General features: G+C 43.8%; 1 protein-coding gene across 1 annotated transcript in view; it reads right to left on the bottom strand.

Annotated features, from left to right (window-relative positions):
- Window positions 1–3,042: 3,042 nt before the first annotated feature.
- Window positions 3,043–12,252, bottom strand: part of LOC137519300 (solute carrier family 49 member A3-like) — a 39,243-nt gene continuing 30,033 nt past the window's right edge. The window contains exons 8-9 of the mRNA XM_068238267.1: window positions 10,376–10,488; window positions 3,043–3,877 (exon numbers count right to left, since the gene is read on the bottom strand). Coding sequence (XP_068094368.1) covers window positions 3,729–3,877; window positions 10,376–10,488 — 262 coding nt within the window. The 3' untranslated portion in view covers window positions 3,043–3,728. The remainder of the gene's footprint in view (window positions 3,878–10,375; window positions 10,489–12,252) is intronic.

Raw genomic sequence — 12,252 nt, 5'->3', positions numbered from 1 at the left:
CCTAGCGAATTGATCGAGTGAGATTCTAGTCAAATCCTTCCAATATGTCTTACATGGTGCACCATCTTCTACTATTCATTTGTATGAAGGACAGCCAATGCATATTGTTCAAAGTTCATACTTGGAAAGATCCTAATACATAACCTCTACAGCAACCAATTAACTTTTTATGAAATCATAAAACCTTCAGAAAATTAAAGATGTAGGATAATCCATTTTTTTAATAAAAACACTGAAATTATATATACAATTACATTTCTTAATGAAAAGTCTTTTTATTAGGTTTATTCCTAAGAATACATTTTTTTAAAAACACATTTTACAAAAACTATTTTGAGTTGTAGAGCACCACCAGCTTGTTTCACTAATCTTTGTAAGCAGATTGTTGTTAAACAAGTCTGACAAAGAAAAGTGTCTATGTGTGGTAAAGGATAACTATGCACTCCTGTTTCCTAATAGAGCCATTTTATCTTATAGCACAGCTATGAAAGGAAATCTGAGGTGATAGACTTCTAGGGGCTGGAAGAAGCCCCAGGTAAAGGCTCAAACACACATCAGGTACGTCTTTGGAAAATGAAAGATCACAGACCAATTTTACCCCCTTCCATGTAGTATGAGAGCCATACCTACACAGTCTATTCTATGGAGCTGAACTCCACATCAGAAAAAAAATCTTGCAAAATGCTGCACACAAAGATGCTGTACAGACACAAAAGATCAGTATCTGCAAAAGATCAGTTCCTGCAAAAGATCCATTCCTGCAAAATGCATTCATAGTCTATGATATCTGCAGATCATCATACACACCTTGTTTAACAGACATTCATCTGCAGATCAGACAATCATTTGAAGATCCATCCTGGTGAATCTGATCTGCAGATGAATGTCAGTTAAACAAGGTGTGTATGAGGATCTGCAGATATCATAGACTATGAATGCATTATGCAGGAACAGATCTTTTGCAGATACTGATCTTTTGAATGTGTACAGCATCTGTGTGTGCAACATCTTGCAAAGATTTTTATCTGATGGGGAGTTCAGCTCAATAGAATAGACTGTGTAAGTATGGCTCTCATCCTACATGGAGGGGGGTAAAATTGGTCTAAGACCTTTCATTTTCCAAAGACTTTTATCTGATGTGTGTACCCACCTTTAGTAAAGCATGTGTGGTCACTCACTGCAGTTTCAGTGTGCTGCAGTTTTCCACTGTCCCAGCCAGCACCTATTAGTAGGAGACCTTGAGCAAGACTCCTTAACACTGCTAGTGGCTGCAGCTCTGGCGCTTTGAGTCTGTCAGGAGAAAAGCGCAATATAAATGTTCTGTGTCTGTCTCTGTAATGATTCAGTGGCTGCTGCACGTGTGACCGATTGTGCTTTCATGGCCGGGAGTATTTTGCATGTGTGCATTGCTCCCGGCAACAGGAGGGTGATCACAAGAAGGCGATCTTTACAGGGGGGACAGTGGAAGACTGGCAAGGGACCACACAGACTTCTAGGGACTGGAAGAAGCCACAGGTAAGTAAAGCATAATAGGGTTGTGTCACCTCGGATTACCTTTAAGCAAGACCTTTCTGGAACCCCATCAGTGTGCAATCAAGCTAGCAGGCGAAACAAGTATCACATATTCATTTGTGGTGTTTAATAAGTTAGTTTAAAATAAAACATTTTTCATTGCTAAAACTAATAAATCACATATTTACAAGATCTGTATACATTCTATTAAATTATTTTAGAATTTGAACATTGAATAAATACTTGAAGTACCATGTTGAAGGAATGATTTTTTAGCATTACTGCAAAATAAACATGTATTGTGTATACTGTGGGTGTCACTATTAGACCAACATTTGAAGTTGCAACAATTCAACTGTCACATTCATGTTTGAGAAAAGACCGATCAGGCCTTTACATCTGACCTATCTCTTATAGCTAGGGCTGGTCGCACACAAGTGATCCGTGTCCTCTTTAGTCTGACAAAGGATGGAGAATTTCTTGCTTGGGATATGGAATACAGTGTTGTATTTTAGAAACACAAAAGCAGCCAGCTGCTGTGTCATTTAGTTGGCCAGAAGCAAATGATCTCTATATAGAATACTAAAGGTTTTTTGAGCCATTTGCTACAAGGGAGTTAGGAAAACCTGTGTTTCCAGGTTACACTTCGAGCAGTATCAAGGGCTTACAGGTGTCATAAACAGTGGCGTAGCTAAGGAGCTGTGGGCCCCAGGGCAAGTTTTACATGGGGCCCCCCCAAGCACTCTATACATAACAATTGATTTGGCGCACCAAAACCTGCCAAAGACAACCACAGAGTCAGCGTTGCAAGGAGATGAGGAACAGTGTTTTAAGGATTACTACTATTTAAAGCATCTATAAAAGTGATTATTACCAGCACAGGACCAACAGAGAGCTAATACTGTGATGAAGGGTGGCCCCTTCGGGGCCCCTCTGGCCCAAGGGCCCCGATGCGGTCGCTACCTCTGCACCCCCTATTGCTACGCCCCTGGTCATAAAGGACTTACGAGGTGAAAAAGTGAAATAAAGATGAATACCTGTATGCAATCTTGTTCGATGGAGGACGCCATCCGCGCCCTCCCTTCCATTCCACGCAGTTTATTTACATGTAGGCAGCCCCAGGTAGCATTCCGACCCCACACCACGGGTCGGGCTGGCTTTCCCCGCATAAGATGGCTGCCAGGATTGCCGCAGCTGCGCAGTCCGCCTAGATGCAGCTTTAGTGCCTCCTCCAGCCGTGTGACATCCCATAGTCTGTTGAATGTCACGCAGCTGGAAGAGGCACTAAAGCTGAGCCTCCGCACTTGCACCTATGAAGACTGCGCAGCCGTGGCAATCCTGGCGGACATCTTATGCGGGGAAAGCCAGCCCGACCCGTGGTGTGGGGTCGGAATGCTACCGGGGCTGCCTACATGTAAATAAACTGCGCGGAATGGAAGGGAGGGCGCGGATGGCGTCCTCCATCGAACAAGATTGCACACAGGTATTCATCTTTATTTCACTTTTTCACCTCGTAAGTCCTTTAAGACAACACTTAAGTACTTTACTGCAAAAATATTAAAATCTAATGTTGAAGAATAAAGTGGACAAAAATAGAATTATTTCAAAACTTACATTTTCATACAGGAAGGATTATGAATATTCAGTACTTCCCTTCTGCTTTTTGAAACTACAAAATCAAGTAAACTGGTTATCTTTGGGGTTTGCTAGGCTGCCAAGTTCAAATTTTGCGTAAAATCAAATGAACTAAAATGTACTATAACCATTATAGTACACAAATGTGTTTGTAATTTAATAATAAAAAAATGCATTTTCAGTTCAGTTTGCAGCCAGGTATGAATTTACCTGAGCTGTCTGTACTACAATAGAGTACAGTTTGTGTTTAGGGTTGTAATGTATTTTCCTTTCTCTGCATCAGTAAGCTCCACAAAACAGGAGCCATTATTAATTCTTATTCACACCTGCACTAGCAGAGGCTGGCAGCACCACTGCCATTTGTGACAGATTACAATAGTCTCCGGGTGGAGAGCTATGCCTTTCTGTGCTCAGAATTTAAGTAAACTGTTTAAAATAGTGTTTGGTATTAATTCCAGGACTGTGTAGGGCCTAGCTCAAGTGGTAGATTAATTCTCAACAAACGTGAAGTTTTACTTCAAGCTTAACCAACCATGTGTCTTGTAGCCTTAGTAGTCCAGATCATGAAACCACATCAGAAATCACGTTTGTGGCAAGCTGTCCTCAAGAACGCCAGGAACCTCTTGCACGGAGTTGGTTTCTGCTGTTAATCTTTTGTAGCTTGTATGAAAAAAGATGATAAATACACAGGCTCCCACGCAGCACAGACCAGCCATTACTAATGTTGGAACTGTTTAAAAAGAAAGACACAAATCATTAAAGAGAATCTGTATTGTTAAAATCGCACAAAAGTAAACATACCAGTGCGTTAGGGGACATCTCCTATTACCCTCTGTCACAATTTTGCCGCTCCTCGCCGCATTAAAAGTGGTTAAAAACAGTTTTAAAAAGTTTGTTTATAAACAAACAAAATGGCCACCAAAACAGGAAGTAGGTTGATGTACAGTATGTCCACACATAGAAAATACATTCATACACAAGCAGGCTGTATACAACCTTACTTTTGAATCTCAAGAGATCATTTGTGTGTTTCTTTCCCCCTGCAGCTCTCATGCACTGAAGTGTCAGGCTGTTTCTTCCTGCAGAGTGCAGACAGCTCTGCCTGTATGTAATTCCTCAGTATGTGAAAGCCCAGCCAGCTCAGAGGAGGATTTATCCAGCTTGTAAAAGATAAGAGAGAAGAGAGAAGCTGCCCTAATCTAAATAATACACAGGCAGTGTACAGAGAGGGGCCTGGAGGGGGGAGATGCATCACAGAACCACAACACTGAAGCACTTGGCAGCCTTCCAGACACAGGCCAACAAGTCTGACAGGGAAAAGATACATTGATTTATTACAGAGACTGTTATAGCAGAAAGTGCTGCAATAAGCCAGAACACATTAGAATAGATTTTGGAACTTGTAGGATGATAAAAAACAGGATGCAATTTTTGTTACGGAGTCTCTTTAACAACTGAAGTAGACAAACTACCACTTTATATTACAATCCGTCCTCTTTGCTATGAGGCAGCAAGTAGAAGATCTCACAGGCACTTCCCTTAGGATTCATGGTAAGATTTTTTTTTTTTAAAGAAAAACTAAAATGGGGACAATGGAATGTTTTCTCCATTTTATGCTACGGAGTTCCTATGTTATCTATAGCATCCATTCAGATTTGTCTGTTTTAAACACCTTTATTTAACCCACAACCAAATAAGGACCTGCAGAAATTATATGGACACTGCAGAAGTTGTGGGTGCCTTCGGAAACATTGAAAGCCTATGGGAATGGACAGTGTCTGTTCTCACCAGACTTTTCCCTATCTGTTTGGTTATCTACTTCCCTGTCTTGTCACCTTCAGCCTTTATCTGTCCTGTATGCATCTGCATTATGGGAGGCCAGGCAGCTATCCATTGGATTGAAATGGACCAATTCTCCCCAAGGTTCTTATTGGTCCACCACTCAGTGGGGAGGGAGGATTCCTATTGATCAGTTTCACTCTAATGGATAGCTGCTAGGGCTCCTATCGGTATTGTCACGCTTGTCCCCTAAGACTATGGAGGACCAAAACAGCAGTGTATCAAACCAGATGCACAATGGCGAGTAATGTTACACAAGGTAGAACCTAAACGCACCTTTGTGCATCCATCCAAAGTGTTAACTTAGCCTTAATCACTTCACTACTGCCTCTCAGTGTTTGCAGGTTTTTTTTTCACATTTTAGGTGTGACACTTTCTCCAGCAATAGATATTACATCAGCTAATTAACATATACAGTCTATGGCCTGGTGCACACCAAAACCCACTAGCAGATCCGCAAAATGCTAGCAGATTTTGAAACGCTTTTTCTTACTTTTCTGTAGCGTTTCAGCTAGCATTTTGCGGTTTTGTGTAGCGGTTTTGGTGTAGTAGATTTCATGTATTGTTACAGTAAAGCTGTTACTGAACAGCTACTGTAACAAAAAACGCCTGGCAAACCGCTCTGAAGTGTCGTTTTTCAGAGCGGTTTGCGGTTTTCCCATACTTAACATTGAGGCAGAAACGTATCCGCAATCCAAAATCTGCAGCAGCCCGGGAGTATGCGTTTCTGCAAAACGCCTCCCACTCTGGTGTGACCCACCCCATTGAAATACATTATCCTAGCGGATCCGCACCCGCAAGCGGATCGCAAACCGCAGCGGAAACGCTCCGGTGTGCACTAGTCCTTTTTGTCTTTTTCCTTTTATAAGGCTTTCTTTTTAAACCAAATATTTAACCCCATAATGCACCAACACTTTTTTCCCCTTCATTTTAACACTTTCAGCTCCTGTGTCAGACTATGTCCATCACAATAAAACTTGCTAAAGCTGGATGGCACTGTTGCCAAATAAATCTGGCACAGCGCCATCCTGTACAGATCAGCGTGTTGGACGGTGTCCGATACTGATTGCCGCTGGTCATCACTCCCGCTGCTGCGCTTGCCATCTGCCTGCCGCATTTTGCTCCACCATGGGGCACTGCTGCCAGATCAGGTCCGGCAAGGCATCCCCTTATATCAAGGGTTTCTCCAAGCTTTTTAGGCCAAAGAGTCACATTGCCATTCTTGTGATTGCTAGGGGGCCAAACTAGTGACATAAAACACAATGACACATATGTAATTCACTTCTTCTGAGTTTTCTCCTAGGTTATATTTTCACACCTTGTCATAAAATGCTTTTTAAACCACCAGCAAGCAAAATAATGTTATTACTTTCATCAACTTTTGGGTACTTTTTCAATTATTAAATGCTGAAAAGTTATTTTAACCACTTGAGGACCACAGTAGTAATCCCCCCTAAAGACCAGCCTGTCTTTTTCATAATTGGCCACTGCAGCTTTAAGGCCAAGCTGCAGGGCCGCACAACACAGCACACAAGTGATTCCCCCCCTTTTCTCCCCACCAACAGAGCGCTCTGTTGGTGGGGTCTGATCGCTCCCCTTGTGTTTATTTTTATTTTTTTTACAAATATTTATATTCATATGTTTTTAATATTTTTTTTTTACTGTGTCTGGGTTTTGTTTTTTTTTCCCAATCCCCTCCCTCCCCCCAGCCGGCCAATCACAGGATCGGCTGTCATAGGCTCCCAGTACAGCGCTGCTGCTAATCGCTGCGATGTAATGTGTAAATAGACGGCGATCACGCAGTCTGATAGTCTCCCGAGCAGCAACAGCCGCTCGGAGACTGAAGACGGGGCGGAGCTCCGCCGCCTGAGAAGGAGATGTGCGCGCACCCTGCGCGCAATCTCCTTCAGTAGCTGGCTCCAAAACCTGATGCCAATTGGCGTTAGGCAGTCCTGGGGCTGCCACCGCGGCCACACCCACTGGCGTGGAGCGGCCTTAGGCCTTTTTTCCACTAACTGTTGAGCTGTGTGCTCAGCAAGCAGTTGCCAGGCAGCAGAGAGCAGTTACCAGGCAGCAGCAAGCAGTTGTGAGAGTTTGAGAGGCATTTCACTGCCTGTAAACAGTTTGTGGAAAAGAGGCCTTAAAGAGGAACTCCAGTGAAAATAATTTAATATAAAAAGGTGCTTAATTTTTACAATAATTATGTATACATGATTTAGTCAGAGTTTGCTCATTGTAAAATCTTTCCTCTCCCAGATTCACATTCTGACATGTATTACATGGTGACATTGTTACTGTGGGCAGATTATGTAGCTGTTCTGGCTTTAACAGACAGCTATAAACAGCCATTTCCTGTGTGTGTCATTGTTACATTGTGGCAGTTTGCCCAGAGTACCGTACGGTACCAGAGCCTCTTGTGGGAGGGGTTTCAGCACAAAATCAGTCATACAGCGCCCCCTGATGGTCTGTTTGTGAAAATCATTATATTTTTCATGTAAAAGTGGGTATCAGCTACTGATTGGGATAAAGTTCAATTCTTGGTCGGAGTTTCTCTTTAAGCTGGCCATACACTGGCCCGATTTCCCGCCGATCGACAGCAGATTCGATCACTGGGATCGAATCTGCTGTCAAATAGTTCGCGCTTAACGCACCCGACGATTGATTTCCTCCTGATATCAATCGGTTCGTGGATCGCGCCGTGCGGGAAATTACCGTCGATCGCCCGCGGATAGGGAGTGCGTCGCTTGCGGTGTACGATTCGGGGCATTTCGACGCAGGTATACATTACCTGAGGCTGGCTCCCGGCATCCCGTCCCGTCACTGCTCCCATCATGTGGCACCTCCGGCATCCTCGTATAACTTCGTCTGTCACGCTAGTAACAGCGGAAGTACAAATAGAGGGCGCTCTATTTCAACTTCCGCTGTCACTGGTGTGATGGCGTAAGTTATATGCGGATGCCGGAGCCAGAGGTGCCACATGACGGGGACAGACGGCAGGGGCAGCTCAGCAGATTGTGAATCGGTTTCGGGCTGAAATCGATTCACAATCTGTTTGCAGTAAAGGCAGCCATACGATCCCTCTCTGATCAGATTCGATCAGAGAGGGATCTGTCTGTTGGTCGATCTGATGGTAAATCGACCAGTGTATGGCCACCTTAAGAGTAGTTAAAGAGAAGATGAAAATGATCTCCTAGGAGATAACGCAGGAGAAAAAAGTTAATTGCACATGGACCAATGTTTACTGATTATCCCTAAGTACACTATATGTCTAGTATATAGATAGTCCCCAGTTAACAAGTTAGGGTGTGAGAGTTATATAGAGGCTGTCGTATTTATTTCCTTTAAACAATACTAGTTGCCCGGAAGCCCTGCTGATCTATTTGGCTGCAGTAGTGTCTGAATAACACCAGAAACAAGCATGCAGTTAATCTTGTCAGATTTGACAATAATGTCAGAAACATCTGATCTGCTGCATGCTTGTTCAGGGTCTATGGCTAAAAGTATCAGAGGCAGAGGATCAGCAGGATAGCCAGGCAACTGATTTTACTTAGAAGAAAATTAAATATGGCAGCCTCCATATCACTCTCACCTCTGTGGTCCTTTAGGGCCCTTTTACACTTAATCAGTTGCTCTCAGTTAAAACCGAAAGAAAACTGATTTTCAAAGTAAGTCCAATGTTTTCCAATGGCACCTTTCACACTTAACGCGTTTTAACTGAAATCTTCTTCCCAATGTACTGCTATTGAAAAAACGCATACCAACGCGCACTAACGCATACTAACTGATTAAGTGTAAAAAGGCCCTTAGTGTAAAAGGGGCCTTACGCTCATTCTGTTTGAAAGTCACTGTGCTCCATCCCACCAATGTCTCACTCTGTGCCTCATCTTGTCCTTCTTTGCCTCCTCCTATGCTTCTTTCCCCCATGTGCATCCTCATGTCCTCTCCATATGCCTCATCCTGTCTCCCTCATATGCTTGCCATCTCCTGTGCCCCTTCCATACCTACTCTCCTCGCCTCCTCCTGTCCCCCACTGTGCCTGCTTCCCCATGGCCCCTGTTTGCCTCTTACTATCCCCCTCTGTACCTACTCTCACCATGTGCCTCCTCTTTGCCACACTTACTGTGCCTGTCCTAACCCCCCCCCCCCCCCCATGCCTGCTCTCTTCTATGCACCCTCTTTGCCTCCTGCTGTCCCACTCTGTGTCTGCAGATTTCATGCAGGTTGTATGCAACTATTGGAACAATCAGGTGGACTTTACACTGAATTTGAAAATATCACCAAAATGTGTCTCTTCCTTTTACAGGTGGCTACTAAAATGCTTGTACATGCTCTAATTATATTCCATCTTGACCGAAGCAACTTAACTGTGTGCCGCATAGCGCCTGGCACTGGCGCACCTATAGCTGCAAAGCTATAGTCTGCGGGCGCGTACCGGTAATTAATGTCCAAATAGGTTAAGGCCTTCTTTGGAGAAGGGATTCGTAAAAAACCCATTTCCCTGCCTAGTTCTGAATATGCCAAATGCCAATTCTGTGAACAGACTACATTTAAACATTGCATTTTATATCAAACAAGACTATAGCAAATACCATAAGAATCATGTTGCAAAAATGTGATTGTGGAACATGCTGAGCAAAAAAAAAAAAAAAAAAAAAGTAACAAACTCTGTTGATAGGGCACCTGGCGTTGAGTTTCCCATCCAGGGCTGTGGATTTTGTACAAAAATCAACCGACTCCAACTCCTCATTTTATGAAACCTCCGATTCCAAGTACCCAAAATGGCTTAGACACAGACTCCTCAGTCTAATACTTACCAGGGCTGTGGATTTGGTACAAAAATCATCCGACTCCTCAGGTTATAAAACCACCATCTCTAACTCTAACTCCGGGTACCCAAAATTGCTCCGACTTCAACACCACAGCCCTGTTCCCATCATCATGCTACTTTGCCTAAAAAAATTATAAATTAGGGCACAGACTAAATTGTGCTTCAAAATGACTAGTGAAGGAAGTCCGCAAGTCTGTGTTCCAGGAAACGACTTGTGTAGGAACTCCTGATCAAGTACTGTAAAAGTGATTCCTACAACACCAGCTAACCAGGGACTTTGCACATAGATAAAAACAGCTCTGCCTGCTTATACATGTTTGGAGTTTGGTTTTAAAAAGAAGTCTGGCCCTGCATTTTTTTTCAACTATTTAATTACACATGATTATTGTATGCTAGCTAGAGCTGGATTTTCTAGGTTTCATGGTTTCAACTTTCTATCCAATCCCCACTGGACTGGTTGGAAAAGCTACTGACTGAGCACTGTTCACAAATCATGCCTCCACCACTATTCCTGGCCAATGTACAATATTGAACAAACAGTTATAAAAATCTACAACATACTTGACCAATCGTATATTTCAATCTGATCCACACCACAGGAGGACATGCGAGATGCGGCATAAGGCTTGGCAATCATCTGGAACAGCACCATGAAGATTATCCCCTGGACCTGCCTTGGGGAGCAAAAATAGTTCACAGTTAGAGAAGCCAGTTGTTAGCATTTGCTTTTGCAAAAGTAAGTATTACGAAATCATTTGGTAAAATGTTAATATAATTTTATTATAAGAGTGCCTATAATGAGGATCTGATCAATAATACATAAATCTCTATTTTTCCCCATTTTTAAGATATACATGTGTCAACCCAAGTACATACAGTAGAAGTTGTAACATCCTGCATATATCAGGAGCGTGTGGATCTCTGCTTGAATAATGTGCTTGTACACAGATTCCACCTCTTCTACAATTTTAAATTGGCTTCTTACACTCACTTATACCCCTTTACTGAAGTGTTTATTACCTCTGCAAACACGGACTAAAGGAGTATAGGCTGATGATACTCATTTTCGTATTTAACAAAAAAAGCAGTGACAAGCTTGTATTTGATAACCGAGCTAAAATAAGTAATGCAATGACCTTACATTATTGATCAGAGGCATTCTTAACCTCGAGGACTGCTATGTTAAACCCCCCTAAATACCATGCACATTTCCATTAAATTGGCCACTGCAGCTTTAAGGCCAAGCTGCAGGACCGCAAAACACAGCACCCAAGTGATTCCTCCCCCTTTTCTCCCCCACCAACAGAGCTCTCTGTTGGTGGGGTCTGATCGCCCCCCCAGTGTTTGTTTGTTTGTTTATTTGTGTTAGTTTATTTGTTTTGTTTTTTAAATAAAAAGTGTATTTTATTTTTTTTTTCTTGTTGTATACCCCCCTCCCTCCCCCCGCCGGCCAATCCCTGTGATCAGCTGTCATAGGCTTCAGCCTATGACAGCCGATCACCTCCGTGGCTCAGGAAGGGACAGCAAGGGACAGCAGCGCTGCTGCTGATCGCATGGCTGTACAGGTAATTAGACGGTGATTACGCCGTCTAACAGTCTCCCGAGCGGCAATAGCCGCTCGGAGACTGAAGAGGGGGCAGAGCTCCACCCTCCGAGAATGAGATGCGCGCAATCTCATTCAAAACAGAGCCCCAGGACTTTACGCCAATCGGCGTTAGGCGGTCCTGGGGCTGCCGCCGCGGCGACGGTGACGCGGTCGGCAAAAGGTTAAAGTGTACCAGAGACGCAATAAAAGAAAGATTTGATACTTACCTGGGGCTTCCTCCAGCCCCCTAAGCACCGCTGAGTCCCACGCCGTCCTCCATTCAGCTGCAATCATCCCGGGTAACTGGCTAAGTCATGTCAGGAGGTCCGCACATGCGTAGAAGACCCCGACTGATGCGACTTAGCCAGTTACCGAGGCTGAACGGAGGCACGCAGGAGGAAGGCGAGGGACTCAGCGGTGCTTATGGGGCTGGAGGAAGCCCCATGTGAGTATCAAATCTTTCTTTTATGGTGTCTCTGGTTTCCTTTAACCACTTGCCGACCGCGCACTCATACCGCGCGTCGCCAAAGTGGCAGCTGCCGGACCAGCGACGCAGTTCTGCGTCGTCGGCTGCAGGCTAATTAATCAGGAAGCAGCCACTCGCGCGAGTGGCTGCTTCCTGTCAATTCACGGCGGGGGGGCTCCGTGAATAGCCTGCGGGCCGCCGATCGCGGCTCGCAGGCTAAATGTAAACACAAGCGGAAATAATCCGCTTTGTTTACATTCGTACAACGCTGCTAACAGTAGCAGCGTTGTTCCTTTTTCAAAATGCTGCGCTCCCATGTGTCTCAAATCTTCTCATATTGAATCGCTCAAAGAAAAAAAAGAGAAAAGGCAAAGGAAACAAAACATA

Source organism: Hyperolius riggenbachi, chromosome 1 (genome assembly GCF_040937935.1).
Source record: "Hyperolius riggenbachi isolate aHypRig1 chromosome 1, aHypRig1.pri, whole genome shotgun sequence".
NCBI lineage: Eukaryota > Metazoa > Chordata > Amphibia > Anura > Hyperoliidae > Hyperolius > Hyperolius riggenbachi.
The sequence above is the reverse complement of the archived record's forward strand: the minus strand, read 5'-3'. Positions and strand labels throughout refer to the sequence as shown.